The sequence below is a fragment of the Rhinichthys klamathensis genome, unplaced genomic scaffold (genome assembly GCF_029890125.1).
Source record: "Rhinichthys klamathensis goyatoka isolate OS25496 unplaced genomic scaffold, OSU_Roscu_1.1 h1tg000160l_1, whole genome shotgun sequence".
Lineage (NCBI taxonomy): Eukaryota > Metazoa > Chordata > Actinopteri > Cypriniformes > Leuciscidae > Rhinichthys > Rhinichthys klamathensis.
The window spans coordinates 537,889-559,282 of NW_026606694.1; the positions used below are offsets into that span (position 1 = coordinate 537,889).

Below are 21,394 nucleotides of genomic sequence, written 5' to 3' on the forward strand. Positions count from 1 at the left end.
TTTGCATGTGCAAGAGAAGATTTGTAAAGGTGTAAATCGCCCTTCAAGTGTAAGAAAAAAATATTTGCAGCATTTAACTGTTATTCGTAAGTGTAATTCATGCATTTTGAAGCTGCAGCTTCATGCTAATGCAAAATAAATAGGATCTGTATTCTTCAAACTTTCATTTTTCCGCGCTTATACTTTTGGCACGGTTTTTGCGCACAAATGCGGCCAAAAGCACTGCAAGCCTGTGAACAGCAATTTGCAACCGAAAACAACAGAGGCAGGAACTGCAAAACAGATTAACTGCGTAAAAGTTTAATATGTTTATTTAAAGCTACGCTGTTTACTTCTTAATATCTATAGATATTAAGAAGTAAACAGCGTAGCTGTTTTTACTTCTTAATATATTATTTAATTCTGGTGCGCTTAACATTATCGCTATCTTTCACGGCCATGTAAATATATTACTGTGTCATGCTTAACATTATCGCTATCTTTCACGGGCATGTATCTGTATCCACTCTAAATATATCCTCCAATGCATCATTATGTCAGTATCAGTATGCTTTCTACCATGCACAAATAAAAATGTCACTGGACTTTTGCTGTGTAATTGTAACAATGAGCACTCAAACACACCAAACCAACAATTGCTAAAAACACACACAAAAAAATTATTTTGCACGGGCATTTTGCACTAGTTAATAAAAATTCAAGGCTTAAGACAATTATAAAAATGCCTTCTATTTTTTGGTTTTGCTTTTCACTCCATCGTACCGAACCGTGATGTCTGAACCAAGGTATGAACCGAACCGTGACTTCTGTGTACCGTTCCACCCCTAGTATTGTCGTCATACCAATAAATTACGTTAAGCTATGCTAAAAGTGGTACCGCCAGACCCGGAGATCGGCTGAATGGTTTCCAAAACGGTAAAAAACAATTGTTTTACTCGAGGGGAGGTGGAAAATGAGCTTAATTCCCCAAATGGTGGGATATCCCTGTAACGTTAGCTAGGCTTATCGTTAGCCGGGTACCCAAAGCCTTTACCCTGTGGATACAATTAAATACTATGTGAACCTTCTTCATCGTCGTCTTTGTGCCTTCATGTGCAGCATAACCGTGACAGAAGACCGGACCAGTAAAGTGATATAGATTACGGTTTTGTTTTGTATTAGTGTTTTTTGTAGTTATTTTTTCCCCATCGCCATGGACTCTCCCTCATTCCTGTTAATCTGCCTTGACCAGGGAAATCGCTCCTTCAAGGCACATGTGGCAGAATTCCTTGACCTTGCACATCAATCCAAATTCCCGGAATTTCACCAGCCCCACTCCCAATCCAGTGCCCAGCCAGGAACCTCCAGACAGTGAGGAACGGCAGCATGAGCCCACCGCAGACAGGCATGCACCATGAACTATTATTTTGATTTTGGAGAGGAGGATCCCCTACTCCCTTTAATCCCTCCCGAGCCTGTCTACTCTATTTTGGATGAGATGGTCTGACTCCTTCACCTTCCTCCCTTGAATCCAACAGTAACCTTCGAACTTTCGGTTCCACTGGACTCCTTCGGACCATCGGAGCCTCCACCTGGCTCAGATATCGCCATCATTTCACTACAGACTTGTGGGCCGTTTGCTGCTCTCAGGCCCTCCACCACTACGGCTCTATTTAGCTCCTCCTTCGCTCAAGCTACGCCTCAGCCCTCAGTTGCTCCAGCTCCACCTCAGCCCTTCGGTACCCTGTTTCCATCTCGGGGGTCGTCGATGCAGCTCTGTTGCAGACTCAGGGACTATCAGCATCACTCTGCTCCTTCGGCTCTCTGTCTGTGCCTAGGGCTCCACCTCCATCAGCTCTGTTACCTTCACTCGTCCCCAGGTTGGTGTGGAGACCCTCACCACCTTGGCTCCTCCCTCCAGCAACATTGGCTGTGGCCTGGAGTGCCATCCAGCTGTTCCTGCTCAAGGCCATCCCCTGCTGGATCACACCACCATCTGCATCTCCCTGGACTGCCCTCTGTTTCAGGGAGCGTAATGTCACAATATCACCCTGTTTGGACTCAGTTGCACTATTTCCTGCCAATAGTTTGTCGTCTACAGAAATAAAACCAGAAACAGAGGGTAACAGGCTTCATGATGCAAACAGAGTTAATTTCGGCTGTAGAAAACAGTGTAATTGTTCAGCTGAAGTCAAAATATATAACATTGTTCTAGTGTTTTTGGATATTTTAATCCAAAAATCGTACATATTGTACCTTTTAAATGTTTAGAAAAAATATGTGATGACTGTCACATATACAATTTAAAGAAATTATTTTTTGTACGAATCGGTTGAATGAATGATTCATTGACTATATTTTTCTATTTATTTCCTTTCTATCATTACAGTAGATATCAGTGTTTAGATCCAAACAGCAGCAGCGCAAAGATTTTAATTTTGAAAGCACATTAGTGTGATGGTATCTGTCACGTGTAGACACGAGATACATGACACAGAATTTTTAAGAAAGATACTTTAATAAACACAGAGAGTTTACCCAGGAGAATACACAAAGAATAATCACATTCACCACACTAAATCACAACGAGAACTGACAGAGGATTGAACAAATTTGGAAGTTCTTATACATAGAGAACTCAACTAGATACAGATGGGATTATTAAAGAATTAATAGTGATTTGAAATAAAGATTGCTTTCTTTTAAGGAATTACACTTGGCATTGGCAGCTCTACTATGTACGAACAGGTTTTATCGTTACGCCAGTAGGCAGTGACAAGAAACTTTATGAGTGTGTCATGGAATCATTCGCTCAAGCAATTAGTTCAAAAACAATGATTCATTCAGTAACAAAACAAGCAAGTGAGTCATTCATTCATTAATTCAAACAAATCATTCAAAGTTTTATTCTACATTATTTGGAACTATCTTCATTGACAAATTAAAAATAGACACATATTATACTTGTAGGCCATAGTTTGTTTCATAAAACCCTGAACCCCAGTGAACATTTGACCTCAGTCATCCTCATGTCTAAATGGGAGCAAAAACCAGCAGACCTTCCAACATATAGTAGAAAGTTCGTAGAGGATGCCGTATAGCACCAAAGGGAGGACCACATACTTTTGTCCATCAATTGTATGACAAACTTCCATAGTACGTAAACTGACTAGCTGGGGGACTGTGGGTTGTGTGACTCTCACTGACAGTGGTAGGATCTGTATGTATTAGAATGCGGATGCAGGACATCGTTTGACCACCCAATATTGTAGCCTGTCTACATACTGATGTGAATTGCCAGACATGTGTGTGTGTGTGTGTGTGTGTGTGTGTGTGTGTGTGTGTGTATGAGGAGGTGAAATCTGTAGCTGAGTGGGAGGTAGAAATCTGTAGCTCACTTGCACACAGCTTCATACCGTCAAGTCACCTTTATTTATATAGCTCTTTATACAATAAAGATTTTTTCAAAGCAGCTTTACAGTGACAACAGGAGAATGATGCATTTCTGCTGTTGTTCAGCTATAGTCAGTTCAGTGTTGATTCAGTTCCGTTATAAATACCATCATGATGATACCATCATCATCTAAAGCACATTTGGCTCAAAGGGGATCTGTCCATAATATACAGTAGCATTTATTATAGATTAGCCTATTTATGATGACTCCTATATTTCATATAATGGGTTTGTGAAAGTACCTAGTTTAGAAGAGAAGGTGGTGGACTGGCTTTGGTTTTGAGTGTACAGTAACTATATTTACAAGGGAAACTAAACCTTCAGATAAACACGATCAGCACATGCTTTGATGTTGAGTTTCCTTGGTGATCAGTGCCACTGCAGCATTAGACATCTGCCTAATTGATGCTGCATGTTTGATAGAGAATAGTGTTTTCATGGTAGTCTGCATGGTAGTCATTGTATAAACATGCACTGTACTGTATAATGTGTTGTCATGACTAATGTTTAGCCGAGTTTATACACTACCATTCAAAAGTTTGGGGTCATTAAGATTTTTTCTTAAAATAATATTTTTATTCAGCAAGGATGCATTAAATCATTTAAAAGCGACAATTAAGACTTTCATGTTATTACAACAGATTTTTATTTTTTATTTCATTTAAACTGTATGAAACCGCATAAAACTTTTGAACTGTATTCATTAAAGGATCCTGAAAAAAATGTTTCCACAAAAAAATCACAGTTTCCACAAAAATATTAAGCAGCACAACTGTTTTCAACATTGATAATAATAAATGGCAACTTTTGAATAGTGTATATACTGTATTATCAATATACCAGTCTATCACTAGTCATGAAATGTAAAATGCGTGTTTGTGGTGTCCTGTCTGCATGATGTATGTTGTAAGATATGAAATTCTGCTCATTTGAAGGCCCTCCGTCTCCAGATATGGACGGAAATTATGGAGGGGGACTTCTGGATATGGTGAAAGGAGGTGCTGGAAAGTTCTTCAGCAACATCAAGGACAACCTCAAAGACACCATCAAAGACACCTCTACCAAGGTTATGAACCAGGTGGCCACGTAAGTCCTCATGGTTAATTTGTGTGTAGGTGAAGTTTTGTGTACCCACAAGGAATCACCTGCATTGTCCTCAGAAAACAGCTTGTTAAATATACCAAATAGTGTTGCTCAATAAAAGTCCAAACAAATTTGAGTTTTGTGCATGTTTGCACTTTATCAATGTTTATGTGTAAGACTTCAAAGAAAACAGAGCCAAGGTCTTTCAATAGAGTGACCTACTTTTGTGTAATGTTACTATTAATAGATCAAGATTTCTCAATCTAATGACTCTGTTTAGGTATGTGTGTGTTTGTATTGGCATAAGAATAGAAATGGGCACTCACACAGTGATGGTGTTGGTTTTTTACAACACGGCATCTGGTCTCTCTGAGAATTGACATAAGTATTTAAGTGTTTTTCCTTATATACCTTCATAACCATCATCACTATCATCAACTGCATAACAGACCTGAGACAGAAACCTGCTTGTTCAGCAGGAAACCCCTGTTTACTCTTTGTCATGGTTGTGTGTTTTGTGACCCAGCTGGTGTGCAGTTATCCAGAGGATACTCTGGTGATGCATGGGATAGCTGAGCTTCCAGAACTTCTGAACTATTCATGTGCGTTTATCACTCAGCTGAAAGGAAAGCATTCAACACTAATGGGTAGACATAGCACGAAGTTCTTATGTAATCTAGCATTTTACCCCTGACTGACCCAGAAGCAGATCAGATCCAACTTAGGGTGCTCTTAAGTCAGAGAGCATTATTAAACTCAGTGAAAATTAAATGTAGGTAACCAATAATATTGCTATTAATATTTAGTCTAATATATTAAATCATGATTGGGACATGAAAATGTACTGCGTAATAAGCTTAATGAAGACCTACTTTCATTAAGTAAAAATTAATGAAAGAAAAACAAGTCTCTCTCCAACTCTGTGTGCTTTTCTCTTACACACACACTTATATTGATAATAATTAAACAAGCTGCTATTTCCACCACTGTGCAAAGGGTGAATAACACCCACACACACATACAGACCACTGCACAAACACTCACACACAGACACACTGTAAACTACTAGTGTATTTCATTCACCTCTTGCACAGAGGCTTAGAATAGTAGTTTGTTTACATATGATCCCATTAGAAGGATTTCACGCTTCAGCAGATTACACAGGTGATTTGGGTGTTGTGTAATGTGGTCCTCTATGTCTAAAATACAGTTAGATGACTCAAAAACATGAATATACACTTCTGTTCAAAAGTTTGGGGTCAGTAAGATTTTTTTAATGTTTTTGAAAGAAGTCGCTCATGCTCAACAAGGCTGCATTTATTTGATAAAAGATGCACGGGTTACAAATGTAACCTAGGTTCCCTAAGAAGGGGAACAACATGCTGTGTCTGGTAAGACACTATGGGAAACGCCTCAGAATGACTGGTGTCTGAAGCATGTGTCTAAACAAGACAATTTTATTGGCTGGCGACAGCCTATGACGCCACTACCAGTGCGACCGTGAGTATAAAAGGGTGTCTGAGGAACACATCATACTTCGTCTGAAAGAGACGTGGCAGGCACCCCGAAAGCATGGCAATGAGACACAGTGTGTCGTTCCCCTTCTCAGGAAAATTAGGTTTCATTTGTAACCTGAGACATTTTCTTTCGAATATAACTCGCACTGTGTCTGGCAAGATGCTATGGGGAACAAATACCCACTCCACCACGCTGAGGGTAATCCATGCCCTTTTGGCGGTGATTAAGCACTAAAAAAGCTGATTCTCCTGACCTTAGTGTCAGAACCAGATTCCCCAAAGGTACGCACCAGCAAGCTGTCAGTGCCTATGTTTACATGCACACCTTTTGTGTCAATCAGAGTGAATTCATTCTGATTGATGAATCCGAATGTAGTGCTTACATGAATGCTAAATAAATTGTTTGGGTTGATGTGCGCATGCACACTCGCAGTCCTTTCCAGTTTCAGTTTTCAATCCTATCAAGTGTTTACATGTTCTTTACATGTTCTCTCAATTGGATTAGAAAAGGAATAAACCACCCCTTTCAGGCCGATCCAAATTTCATTCAGATCGAGCTCAGTCGAATCGATCAAGCTGTTTGAGGGTAATCCAATTACTAATGGATTATTTGGTTGCATGTAAACGTAGCAAGTAACATTATTCCCTTCGGCCACTGCCCAAACTACATACCCTGTTCTAGGAAAGTCCTCACAGGGCCAAGCGGTAGGGCTCCAGGGATCACCAGGGAGGCTGACCCCTGCCATTCTAGCCTGGTCAACCTACAACCTGTCGGCCTACGCAGAATCTCTAGATTCAGCACTTTCACAAAGGCCTCCAATGAGAGGGTATTGCAACAGGCAGTAACCACTTCACACCAGATTCCAGAGATGAAAGTCCTAGAAAACAGAGACTCAGCATATCGACCCTCCAAGCGAGGGGAGTAACTCTGCTCAGCCCGAAAAGGGGTTCTTCAGGACTTGTAGAGCACTAAAGTAGCTTTGGGGGAGCAGAGTACTCTACATGATGACCCTCTAGAATTAGAGGAGTACTGACCGGCTCACTGACTGTATGCTTATCAAGGAGGCCCACTGAAAGCAAGGCACTCTGCATACTGACCCTCTAAACGAGGGGAGTACCAAACTTAGCCTACAGATTTATCTCAAGGAGGCTCACAGAGAGCCTAGCAACTTGATACTGCTGATTGTACTGAGTCCTAGGGAACAAAGAACTCTGCATAATGACCCTCTAAGTGGGCGGAGTACTAGCTAACACATTAGACTTGACTTATCAAGGAGGCTTGCCTTACAACCAAGCTCAACCTAAGAGAGGTCAGCTGGAAAAAGAGGGCTCTGATGGGCGGAGACATCAACAGGATGACTCTCTAGAACAAGGAGGCCTAACTTCGTACTATACTAGGGACAGCCTTACCAAGGGGGCTCTTAGAGAATTATGCCACTGGACATTGTTATCCAGGCGGAGCTCAGGGATTACAAACCTCTGCAGGAAGGCTCTCTAAATGAGAGGAGGTAATACTAACTCACACTAAGGCTGCTTACAGGCTCACAGGGCTCACAGGGAAGAGGCTCACAGGGAGCCATGTCAGTCGATATCGCCAATATTAGGAGAACAGGCCTTCAGCAAAGACAGCCAGGCCATTTGAATTCACTATCCCAGTGGTTAGCTCAAGGGAGTGGAGGCTTCAACCGAATGACTCTCAATAGACGAGTGAAAGCCTAACAACACTCTGTCTAAAAGCAGCCAATGCTAGTTTAAGAAAGAGCTCTAGATAGTGGAGGCCTCAACTGGATAATTCTCCTGACGTCCTATCAGGGGGCTTACTAAAAGCCGTTCCACTTGTAACATGATCTAGCAGTAGCGCTGAAAAGTGAAAAAAAAAAACTCATAGAATGACTCTCCAGAGTGAGAGGAGGTCTAATCTCTCAATATCCTAAAAACACTTTTATCAAGGAGGCTCACAGAAAGCCTTGCTACTCTAAACCGCTAACCTGGAGGGCTCAGAGGAGACAACCTCAGCAGGGTCGATCCACAGTCATGGAGGCTTATAAAAAGGATCTCTAATGAGCGGGGGCCTCACCAAGACAATTCTCTAAAATGAGAAGAGGACTAGTTAATTTCAGTGCCTAATCATGCGGAGCACTAGAGAGCAGAGGTCTCAGCTGGAAGCTCTCAACAAAACGAGAGGAGACCTAGCAACACTCTTTGTCAAGGAGGTTCACTTAGAGCCAGTCCACCTGACATTTACGGTAACAGTCCATAACAATAAAAATATAGGTTTGTCAAGAAGGCTCGATGAGAGCCATACAACTCGACTAGTTTAATAAAATAAAAACAAATTAGTCAAAGAGACTCATAAAGCCAACAGCTTGACACAGAGCCGAAAGGATGAGGGCAGATGTTATTCCCCTCAAAGGAGGGTAGGAATTATTTACCCTCATCAACTCTAGAGCGCTGTGAGCATCTCGATTAAATCACTCGATTAAATCACTTCCCTCAGATCGTGTTTCTTCTTCATACCTCACGCCTCCTCTGCTCCTCATTGGAGGAGGGGTGCGAGGGGCGACACTAGCCCTCTGGCCCAGTCTTTGGTCATGAGCCCAAGACGAGCCAGGTCCCCCTGGCATTTTGGGAGCGGACCCGAGCCGGGGCGGTATGACTGTTTTAAAGGCTACCGTCCGCGCCTTCGCCTCCTCAATGGATGTGCCGAATAGTTCAGAAGGCAAAACCGGTGCATCAAGGTGAAAGACCTTCTCTTTCTCCCTAATGCTAGCCAGGTTCACCCACAGATGTATCTCTGTGGCCACCATTGCCGCCATCAATCTGCCTATCACGGGAGCACTCTGTTTAGTGGACTGGAGAGCAAGATTTGTGGTGCGGGGCAGCTCACCCACCTCATCAGGGGAAAGACCCCGACACTGGTTTAGGTCCCTCAGCTGATTGGCTTAGTACGCTTGCAGCACCGCCATAGTGTGCACAGCCTGACCTGCTGCCGTGTATGCCCTGCCATTTAAGTGAGATGTCATTCTAAGATGGCAGGGTCAGACCCTTCAGTGTTGATGTTTCCCCGTTTGAGAGATAGCTCATGAGCATCTCTTCAATAGGAGGCATCTATATGTATCCGCGCTCACGCATCCCCTTGGCATTCGCATAGTTAGAATGGATGAAATTAATGGATGTGGGCTGAATACGGCTTCTTCCATGCTCTCTTGATCTCCATATGGTCCTTGAAATGGCTCATTATGTCCAGATAGAAATCGCTCTGTCTAATCTGCCTTGAGGAACTCCCTCCTTCTCGCGTTCCATAACCTCCAACAACTCCTCATATAAGGGGTAGGCAGGCTGAGAAGGCTCCGTTATTTCTACCTCTTCGCCTTCATTAGCCATTTCCTGCTCATCCGGCTTGAAGCTAGCAGAGCACTGCCCACTGGATCAGAGGATGTAAGAGATTATACATCCTTCTCCGGCAGATTACTCTCGTCAGCCACAGAGGAGCGTGAAAGGGCCATACTCCTTTCAAACTCCTCAGCAAGCTCCACCTGAGATGGGGTACAGGTGTGTGTCTTGGTTCCCTTGAAAGGAGGGTCAAATGAAAGTGGAGCTTTTTCATAGGAAACGCTCGCAGTGCACGCATACAGCCCCCTTAAGGACTGAGCGTGAGTGCTCTAGCCAAAACAAACACAAAGGTCTTGTGTATCATCTGGTGTCAGATAACAAGGACGCAGATCAACATTTTTCCTGAATGCTTTGCAACTGCCAATTTCCAAAGTGATGCAAACACTTACCAACATGGTTTCAAAACAAATGGCTCCTTAGGATTAAGAAGAGAATGACGTTTTCCTCAGGTGTCCTTTTATCCCTTACCAACGGTCGCACTGGTAGTAGTGACGTCATAGGTGGTTGCCGGCCAATACAATTGTCGCGTTTAGACACGTGCTTTCAGACACAAGTCACGCTGAGGTATTCCCCATTCGTCTTGCCAGACACAGTGTGAAATATTCTGATTATTTAAGCTAAATAAAGCTTTGTAAATTTCCTACCGTTAATATATAAATAAAATATTTTTGTGCGTGGATGCAGCAAAATCACGAACATAAATGGTCAACTTTAAAGGTGATTTTCTCAATGTTTCGATTTTTTTGCACCCCTCAGATTCCAGATTTTAAAATAGTTGTATCTCGGCCAAATGTTGTCCAATCCTAACAAACCATACATCAATGGAAAGCTTATTTCTTTCAGATGTATAAATCTCAATTTAAGAAATTGACCCTTGTGACTGGTTTTGTGGTCCAGGGTCGCATATATTTTTAAATTTATTCCTGTGATGCAAAGCTGAATTTTTAGTATATACTGTAAGTACTGATGCATTTATCATTAACACAATTCTACTTTTTAATTGAACGACTTAAATAAAATGGGTTATAACTTTACCATATTGTATTGATACATTTTTTATTAAGGACATTAGAATAATTTAATGAAAAAAAAAAAAAAAAAGAAATGTCAAAATTGGTATGAATATATGTTATGTTGTCGATATTGAGTTTATATGTGCTCTTGTGTACAATTTAGATATACAAAAGGAGAGTTGGACATTGCTTACATCACCACACGTATTATAGGTGAGTAATGAACAATTATGTGATAGTGAATGTTGACCATGTTCGTGTACCATGGTGTTTGCATTTACTCCAAGGTATTTTTGTTCCTTTTTTAACTGTGGACATACAGTACGTGTCCTTGGTTTTGACTGTTATTATATAAGCAGTCAGTCAGTTTAATGTATTTGCTTATTTCTCACTCACATGACTTTGGCATATGGACAGAAGGGATGTCCGGAGGGGATATTTGTTTTTAATGACCATAAAACTTGGATTATTAAACCATAAAATTTAAAGAAATTAATTTATATATTTTTTTATATTTTAAGAATGAAACAATAACAAAACGCTAAACAAGGTTAAGGTATTTAAATGATACAATGGCAGAAAAAATGCAAAATACAGCTACAGGTTTTATTTTACTATGCAAAAGAATGCATAGAAAAACAAATAGCTCACACAGAAAAAAAAAAAAGCATAAATCATACAACATAATCATCAGTTATTAATATTTCGTTGGTTCTCTCGTGTTTTTGCATGTGTTAATTTCTTTTTATGATAGCCTGGCCAAAAATTCTGTCCACACAATTTGGAATGTTTCATTACATTATCACAAATTAAACAATTGACTCCAAGTTCAACTATGAAATGTGCTATTAAAAAATCTTTAACAAATGTTTATTATTATTTGAATAACGGGTGAAGATGTCAATTTCCTAGGCTGGACATCATTTTTGGCCACTATTGTAAGAGAGTTTTAAAAGCATATCCGGTTTAAAAGCATATAAAAGTGTAGTACTGTATATCAGATGCTAATATTATCATGTTTGTGTTTCAGCTATATGCACTAAATGCAATGTTTGTATTGGCCACACTAAACTTACTGGAAAGAAGTGTTATAATCCTTTCCTAATTGTCCTTTTACTCTGTCAGTGATGTCATATCCTGCTGAGACGGTGGAGATGGGCTACAGGAACCACACAGAGGATATCCGTTCCTTTCTGGACTCACGGCATGCCGACCACTACACTGTTTTCAACCTGTCACAGAGGAACTACCGAGGGGCCAAGTTTTCCAACAGAGTGAGTGCAATCAGCTGCATTTCCTGAATTACATACTTTCATTTTACATTCCAGATCACTTTACAAATTAAAGTGCCTGTGGGCTAAGTAGTAAGTAGTAAGTACTTGGAAAGATTTCAATCTTGTCTTTGTTGCAGAAGAAGTCATAACTTCTTATTAAAATTTGTACGAAATTATGTGCTGATGAGGGAAATTTCAGACAAAATTAAATTGCAACATACAAAGACTGAAAATCACTTTACCTTTGTTAAACATTCCATCTGGATTTCATTTAGAAATAAATTTGCTTTTAGGTCTGAGAAAGTTTCTCTATCATTGCACGCTGAACTGTCAAAATGTGATCACAAACAACATCTGGGGCTTTCACCCTAAAAGTATATAAATTTTTTAACATGCATATTTCCTTCAAAATATGTGATACTGCACCACATTTAATAGTACAAGAAACTAGGAAAATATGTTCAATGCAAATGTCTGTGCCAATAAAAGAGAACACTGAAAAAAATATTATTTTCCTATGTCCATTAAAAAATTTAAAACATCCATAAAACTAGATATATTAAACATAGGCAAAATTAAATAAGATGTTAGTAGCTGTTGAACGACCTGAGATTTTTTGAAGTCGATAGTTATGTGATTAAAATCGAGTCGAAGTTGACTAATCACTGATATTGTCATTAATAAAAACACAAGAGATGGGAATGCTTTGCAGTATGCCACAATTTGCAATTTATATGTAAAATAAAAATACACAGATGCTGACAGACAGCTCATAACATGTTGCAACTTGAAGGTAACAATGCAACAATAATACTAACTTCCAAAAATGATTGATGCATATGTCAGTATAACGTCTCGGGTTAAGACTGTAACCCTTGGTCCCTGAGAGGGGATCGAGATTCTGCGTCATAGGATTGGCGCTTTGGGAACGCCTCTGCATGATTGCGTCTGAAGCACGTGTAGGGGTGGGCGATATCTCGATATTTAAAATATATCGAGATATTTTTTAAACACGATATGGATTTTGACATATCGTATATATCGATATATTGTTTATATTTAATTCTGATTTTGCCACTTTGCCTTCTCTGCGCTGTGCTCGCCCCCGCATCCTTGCTTTTGTTCCCCCTCCCCTCGCGTGTTGTCTCATTCAACATGGCGGCGCCTGCAACTAGCCCGGAGGCTACAGAACTCGTCTAAAAAAATCGTCTTAAATGCTGTCTTACATGCACTTCTTGAGGCACACACGCACACTAGCAAACACACACAAGGTCTCTCGCTCTCTGTCCCTCTCTGCCGTGCGCACGCTACACGGTGCTGTCTCCCTCTCTGCCGTGCGCACGCTACACGGTTTGAACATTCACACAGCCTTTCGAAAACCGGGACATTCTGTGTCCCGGGAGAGTGGATAAATTTCCCGGGACAGGTTATTAAAAAGAATGACAATCCCGGTCAAACGGGACAGGTGGCAACCCTGGCCATTGGCGTCGTTGAATTATTATTTTTGTATACAGGGACTTTTTTTTTTTAAATGTCGCAGAAGCACTTTGGACTACATGGACTGCCTACCTCTTTGCACTCCAATAAAAAAAAGACTGTGGTATTTGGCATATTTGTTTTTTGCAGTAGTTTTTGTTGGGTTATTTTTCCTGTAAAGATATCGAGATATATATCGTATATCGAGATATAGCTAAATATATCGAGATATATTTTTTGCTCCATATCGCCCAGCCCTAAGCACGTGTGTGAAGTCAATCCAAACGGAGCGTCACGGGTGGTTGATGTCATGACCAGGAAGCATAAAAGCACATCCGGAATAGCCAACGTTAGCTTCAAAGTAGCCGAACCAAGTCGATCACAGGGATGCAGGAAGTATGGCAGAGCGACGCAGCATCTAGTTCCTCTCTCAAAGAACAAGGGTTATGCTCGTGACCGGAGACATTCCCTTTCGAGGGAACTCGCACTGCGTCATAGTATTGACACTTTGGGAACAATAATACCCAAACCGCTATGCTTACAAGTGCCTGTCTGTGTGAAAACTGCAACCACAACTAAGCCAGGAGCACCTGCAAACCACAGTCCAAGTCCAAATCGTAAAACCTTACGAATGTGAGGGGAGAGGACCAGCCTGCCGCATCACATACATCTTACAGGGACACCCCCGTCAATAAGGCCTTAGAGGCCGCCATACTTCTGGTTGAATGAACTCTGACAGCCAAAGGTGAAGGATGTCCTGAGACCCCATAAGCAAGAGAGATAGCCTGGACTATCCATTTAAGTCCTTTCTTAGGTGATCTAAAGCAAACAAACATCAGATTAGTTTTCATCCATAGGGAAGCTCTGTGGACATAAGCATCCAGTGCTCTCACTGGGAACACAATGTTCAGCTTCTCATAGTCCTGATCTCTTAAAGGAGGAGAGCAAAAGGCTTATAAGATTATAGGCCGCGGCACATTGGTAGGCACCTCAGGGACATAGCCCGGTCTAGGGTATAAGAATGCCTTAACCATCCCCGGTGAAAACTCAAGGCAAAGGGCCTGTAGGTCTCATACTGTTTTAAGAGACATGATGCCTTGAAGGAACACTGTTTTCAGAGTCAGAAACTTTTCCGGAACAGTCTCAATAAGCTCGAAGGGAGCTGTGGACAGACCTTCTAGTACAATGGCCAGGTCCCAGGATGGTACTCTAGTGTGGCTTGCAAGGAGGAAACGTGTCACCAATGGGTTTCTCCCCAGGGATACACCAACCAAAGGGACATGGTAGGCAGGTATGGCTGCCACGTACACCTTTAGTGTGGAAGGGGATAACCCTGCTGAAAGACGATCCTGCAGGAACTCCTGCTCTGTACCAACTGGGCAGTTAACTGGGTTTCACTGTCGAATTCCGCACCATGAAGTGAAAACCCTCCACTTCAATGCATACAGTTTCCTTGTGGTGGGAGCTCTGGACCTGAGGAGACCTGAGACTAGGAGTTGGGCCCCCTCAGAGGCCAAACCCACAGCTTCCATAACTCGGGGCGGGGGTGAAGGATTATGCCCCCTGCCTGTTACAAAAGGTCCCTCCTGACCGGAATTCTCAGGTTGGCCAGAATGGCTCTACTAGTAGTAGACTCATCCCGTCCTGGCGGACTCTCTCCAGAACTCAGAAAGAAAGAGTAAAATAATGCGCAATACGCTCAATCCCATGTCGAAATTCAAGCTCTGTAACACCAACAATATTCATGCGGAGCAAATGAAACGAGTGAGTGAGGGGAGGCAGGTTTGTGTCAACTCGCTGTGGGAGAGATGAGAGAGCGATAAAGCGCAGCCGGTATTGTGTATCTATTATGCGGAAAATTAGTATTGGAAAGCGTTTCAGATATTTCAGTATCGATATGCATCTAAAAACGTATATTTTTGACAACACTACTTTTTAAAAGACTACTATTGAAAAATGTAAACTCAACCCACCAAAGTGGCTAGTATGAGTGACTGCGTTACACACCACTGCTGAATAGGGCTGGGAATCGCTGGCTACTTCACGATACGATACAATATGCGATACATTGTTCACGATACCGATAAAATCACGATATGGCGATACTGCGATAATCTATATATTATCAGTAATAACTCACAATATATCATGTTTTAAGAAATAAATAAATAAATTTAATTAGGAAAATTAATCTCCATTTATTTTTTTGGATGAAACACAATAACAAAAACAACTTGTGTCTTATCAGTTGCAACAAAACAGTCACAGACACTATTTTAGTGTAACATTGCTGAAATCAGTAGTAATAAAAATGTTTACGCCGGGGTGTGTCGGCTTCGAGCCAGCACCAACCACGGCTTTCTCACAGAGCTCCGGGTGATGCCGCGTGAGGTGTCTGTGCATGTGGTCGTGTTTCCCGTAGGCATGTGCCGGTATCAAATTTTCATGCTGCGGTTAATTGATTGAGCTTTTATCACGGTATACGGTATTATCACGGTATTTTAATTGCTCAAGAGAAACAGATGGATTGTGGGTATCTAAAAAAACAACAACTTGCATCACAATGTGTAATTGTGATTTTCAAAACATATAACAGAATTTTATTAAGTTTAGTGACAACATGTTACAATGACTGGTAGGCTGTTTTGTATTATTCAATTCAATTCTTGGATTTGATTTCAATCTTAATTCAATATTGACTCATTTGGATAAATATTAGGTAGGCTACAGTCTCAAGAAAAAAAAATATCTCACATAATGCTGTAAACATACAGAGAGAAATTAAATATAATGGGGTTTTCATTATAATAACAATTATGTAATGACAAGTAAACATATAATAAATATGTAATATAGTGCACATATTTAGCAAAATACTCCTCGCTATTTTTTTCTAGTCAACTAATGTGCTGGTCATTAAATGGCTTTCCTGAGGTAAATGTAACGTTCTGTGACATAACTGTTCTCCTGCAGTTTTATTGACCTCTTTCCGTGTTTGGTAAACACTGATTGATCGATATTATGTATGAGGCACATACATTTCGGTAAGTTGTACTGTATCTTTAAATAAAAAGTAACAGATGATCGGTTTACTTGAACTGAGGCGCAGCGATCTGTCACAATGGACAGAACCTAAGAGCTGATTTTTATTTATTTTTTTCATATCAAAAGTAACCTGCGCTTTCTAGTCTGTCGGTGTCAGTGTCCTCTTTGCTCCGCGATTTTTCTCTGTGTCAGAGCGTGTGAAAAGTGTCAATTGCGTAAAGCGCCTTTCAGACAGGTCGCGGAATGCGCGGCGCTGGCCGCTGGGTTCAACGTTGCCCTTCAGATACAACGCGATTTGCTATTTTGCAAATAAAAAGTTTAACTATTTTGAACTTTGACCCCGGCGTGCTTTGGTCGGCGCAGCAACAAAACGTCCCCCCGCATATTCCGTGTCCTGTCTGAAAGCTGAATGCGTGAGAGTTGGCAGCCCTGCGGGGGATAAATCGTCGGCAGCGATCCTCCTTCCGCCATGCTTCTACTCCATGTGAGGATTGTTTACATTAGACTAGAGTGCGCACTGCCGCCGCATGCACACAGTGCTTATACATGTGGGGATTGTTTACATCAGAGTGCGCACGTGCGCCTACTGCGCGCATAACATACACAGCACGGCAGAGAGGGAGAGAGCGAGAGACTTTGCGTGTGTGCCTCATGAAAGGTAGTCAAATCCAGTCAACTCGGATAATGAATAGAGCGTTTTATAACGGCTTTTAAGATCGATAGTTGGCAAGAGCGCATCGAGAATCGATCGCGGGAGTAAATATCGTGAGATATCGCCATATCGATATTTTGGCGCACCCCTACTGCTGAAATCCAAATGCATTTGGCGAGTCGGCAGGTGTTAATGTCAAGCCCTGTGTGGAAGTATGCATCCTTTAGACTGCCTCAAAGTCAACATTTTGAATTGTGAATTTGAATTTTAACTTCCTGTTCCATTACCAGAGCCTGCTCTGGGTCTACCAATGTGAATAGAACTCTGTTAAATGGAGGCGGTCGAGACCCAAACTGGATTCTGTGGCCTCTTTCTACAGTCTGCAGGACCCAATGAAACATGTTTGGCCAAAGCTTCCATGCTACCAAATCGTCTACTACTACCACTGGCCTCTGGTGGGATTTGAGTAGCCACATTGGTGCTCTGAAGCGAATCAGCAGGGAACGACCAACCTGACTGCTCTAATATCCTCTTCGGAGGATGCAAGCGGGCTGCCCTCAGAAGTCTGATCTGACACTGCCGTCAGGACTTCCTCTTCACCGAAACCTTATTTGCAAGAAGGACGGTCCTTCGATCTGTCTTCTGCTTAGGCGGCTTCGGCTTCGGCTCTTACTGCTACGCCCTGTTTGAGGAGCTTGACGGTTGGGGCTGCTCCCGCCCACCATTGACATAGTGTGCAGATATGCACCGGCCTGACCTTCTGCCATATACGCTTTACCCACCAAAGTCCTTCAGGGATGATGCCATGATAGGGGACAGAAATCTTATGAGCGTCTGTTCCACCTTGGGCATCGCCCAATACCCGTACTCTTTCAATTTATGTGGACCTGAGGGCTGAAGAGATGGGACAAATACAGTTTATTCCACAACCTCAAAGCTTCTTTATAGAGGTTGGGAAAGAAAGGAAGGCCCCTGGGTAGAGGTAACGATTTTGGGGACAGAAAATGCTCGTCCAGCTTGCTTCTAGGTCGTGACATCACCAGCCCGTGACGTTCCGTTTCACCATTGGACTGATTCCACACACATGCTTAGGACGCAATCACGCAGAGGTTTCCCAAAGCGTCAATACTATGACTCACCAGGAGTTCCCTTGAAAGGGGACGAGCCAAGCCAGTGAAAAAATTGTAGCTGGAATAGCAAAGCAGCTTTTGCAAAGCTTGGACAAACTGGGAAATTTGTCCTGGTTGCGGACCCACCACAACATGGTTTTCTTCATGGTGGGAATATGTGGTGTTAATAAATATTTACATATTTCTTAGGCTGAGAGAGCGCGCTATTCAAATGCAAATAATCTGAGACAAGATGCAAACGTGTCAACGCCCACATCAACTCGATAAAACACATCAAGTTTAATCAGACTCATGTACTTTACAACGCTGTGAGGAATAATAATGTGCCGGTTTAGTTTCACTTCGAGGAGCAATAGATCCAGCTGAGGTGGAATAGTAAGTTCTTTATTCTTAAGTGCTTTGTCCTAATCGTGATATGCAATAGTGTCTGTAAACCGCAAAAAGACTGTTTAAATATGAATCACGTGTCTTTGTGTGAATGAATGAACTGCACATATGCGTGCTGTTGTTTACTACAGAACATCTTGCATCTGTGCCGTATAAGCAACATATTAAACTGCAAATTAACATTTATATGCTAATATATCATAAAAACGATGTTACAGACAAAATATGAATGTTTAGACAAGATTTCGTTGATTAGTTTTGGATAGATTATAAAGTTTTTACTGTAAAAAATACTGTTTTTACTGTTTTTATCCCATTCCATCACAGATTGATTTTATTTGTATTAAAGCTCAGAACATGATTTAAAGCAGAATTCAATAGTGGGAAGTGGGCCAACAATTTTTTTTTTTTTTGTCATTAAAAAGCATGCTCTCTGTTAAATGTCCTGGGAAATGTCAAAAATGGACATATGAACATCCCTATTAAATCAGTCATGTAAAATGTTTATACAGAGTCCCAAATGTCTCATTAAACAGAGAGGAAGCTACATGATGATTCTGTTTATCACCCATAGCACTGATTGTTGTTAAAAGTAAATCATCATCATAATGGCCACTTTAATAATATAATGCTACGAGTTAAGGAATGCAATTCCGGTTTTGTGTCAATAAAGGGGTGCTTGAGCTTTATTGATGGGGCTCTGGGGAACATAAAAGATTTGGGAAACACTGGTGTAGTGCGAGTTACTTATTCTATGAGACTCATTTCTGTCTAGAAATGATACTAGTGGCTGGAGTGACTCGTATGGCCTTCTTTCATTAAATATTAAACAGTGCTTTTCCTATGTAATTTAATAACTCCTAAGATAAACTGCATGACTCAACTATTTCTAGCTCATGACTTATTTGCTGTTAGAGTTATAATTATACACTCACCGGCCACTTTATTAGGTACCCCATGCTAGTAACGGGTTGGACCCCCTTTTGCCTTCAGAACTGCCTCAATTCTTCGTGGCATAGATTCAACAAGGTGCTGGAAGCATTCCTCAGGGAGTTTGGTCCATATTGACATGATGGCATCACACAGTTGCCGCAGATTTGTCGGCTGCACATCCATGATGCGAATCTCCCGTTCCACCACATCCCAAAGATGCTCTATTGGGTTGAGATCTGGTGACTGTGGAGGCCATTTTAGTACAGTGAACTCATTGTCATGTTCAAGAAACCAATTTGAAATGATCAGAGCTTTGTGACATGGTGGAAGTAGCCATCAGAGGATGGGTACATGGTGGCCATAAAGGGATGGACATGGTCAGAAACAATGCTCAGGTAGGCCGTGGCATTTAAACGATGCCCAATTGGCACTAAGGGGCCTAAAGTGGGCCAGGAAAACATCCCCCACACCATTACACCACCACCACCAGCCTGCACAGTGGTAACAAGGCATGATGGTTCCATGTTCTCATTCTGTTTACGCCAAATTCTGACTCTAACATCTGAATGTCTCAACAGAAATCGAGACTCATCAGACCAGGCAACATTTTTCCAGTCTTCAACTGTTCAATTTTGGTGAGCTCTTGCAAATTGTAGCCTCTTTTTCCTATTTGTAGTGGAGATGAGTGGTACCCGGTGGAGTCTTCTGCTGTTGTAGCCCATCCGCCTCAAGGTTGTGCGTGTTGTGGCTTCACAAATGCTTTGCTGCATACCTCGGTTGTAACGAGTGGTTATTTCAGTCACTGTTGCCCTTCTATCAGCTCGAACCAGTCTGGCCATTCTCCTCTGACCTCTGGCATCAACAAGGCATTTCCGCCCACAGAACTGCCGCTCACTGGATGTTTTTTCTTTTTCGGACCATTCTCTGTAAACCCTAGAGATGGTTGTGTGTGAAAATCCCAGTAGATTAGCAGTTTCTGAAATACTCAGACCAGCCCTTCTGGCACCAACAATCATGCCACGTTCAAAGTCACTCAAATCAACTTTCTTCCCCATACTGATGCTCGGTTTGAACTGCAGGAGATTGTCTTGACCATGTCTACATGCCTAAATGCACTGAGTTGCCGCCATGTGATTGGCTGCTTAGAAATTAAGTGTTAACGAGCAGTTGGACAGGTGTACCTAATAAAGTGGCCGGTGAGTGTATATATATCATTTTGGGATCACTTGTTACATTCTTTTGATAAAAAAATGTTCGAAATGACAAAAGTGCTGCAACATTGATGTATTATTTATATTGAAGGTTTGGCTTAAATATAAATAATATATGTGATATATGATGATTCTGACGTTTCCTTCTTACTCAAATTCCTTGTTGTTGTAAGAATTGTTTTCTTGTATGTCTTTTTTAAAATATGTTATTTTATTTTATCCATGATTATCCAAATCTTTATTCATTTGGATATTGTACTCTCTTTTTCATCTTCTTCTCTCTAACTTCTTCCTCTCATAATTGTTCTTCTCTTTTATCTGTAGGTTTCTGAATGCAATTGGTCTTCCAGGCAGGCCCCTAGTCTTCACAACTTATTTGCCGTTTGTAAGAATATGTACAACTGGCTCAAGCAAAACCCCAAGAATGTGTGTGTGATTACCTGTTCGGTAAGGAGGTCTTTTGAACATCATTCATCATTATCAGCTATCTTTAATGAAAAGTAGGACAGTATGTGAAATTGGCCTTTTTTAATGGAACTGTATGGTACAAAATATGCATGATTTGAATAAAAAATTATGCCACAAATAGAAAGCCTGAAAGATTTTAAAGATTCACAGTTAGATTGATTGATTGATAAATCAATAAATAAAGTTAAGCGAAAAATAAAGTGAAGATGATGAACAAACGAGAAGGAAGAACAAAAAATGAACATACAGTACACAAGAGTATATACAAGCAGCAGCACACACACTCAAAACTAATGTTACTCACTTATGGAGCAGAAACAACGCAACCTCTGTGTCAGATTTCAGGTCTTCCCACTTAGGTCTCTCCAGCACTGGAAAG

At 41.2% G+C, this 21,394-nt stretch overlaps 1 protein-coding gene across 8 annotated transcripts in view; it reads left to right on the forward strand.

Moving 5' to 3' along the window:
• dnajc6 (DnaJ (Hsp40) homolog, subfamily C, member 6) overlaps window positions 1–21,394 on the forward strand; it is a 52,259-nt gene that overhangs the window by 14,244 nt on the left and 16,621 nt on the right. For 5 of the 8 annotated variants that reach the window (XM_056258823.1, XM_056258822.1, XM_056258826.1 and 2 more), the window contains 4 exons: window positions 4,369–4,519; window positions 10,603–10,652; window positions 11,565–11,713; window positions 20,872–20,994. In XM_056258823.1, coding sequence (XP_056114798.1) covers window positions 4,369–4,519; window positions 10,603–10,652; window positions 11,565–11,713; window positions 20,872–20,994 — 473 coding nt within the window. Of the gene's footprint in view, window positions 1–4,368; window positions 4,520–5,042; window positions 5,119–10,602; window positions 10,653–11,564; window positions 11,714–20,871; window positions 20,995–21,394 lie in introns of those variants that run through there. The other 3 variants (XM_056258825.1, XM_056258827.1, XM_056258828.1) reach the window with 2 other exon arrangements.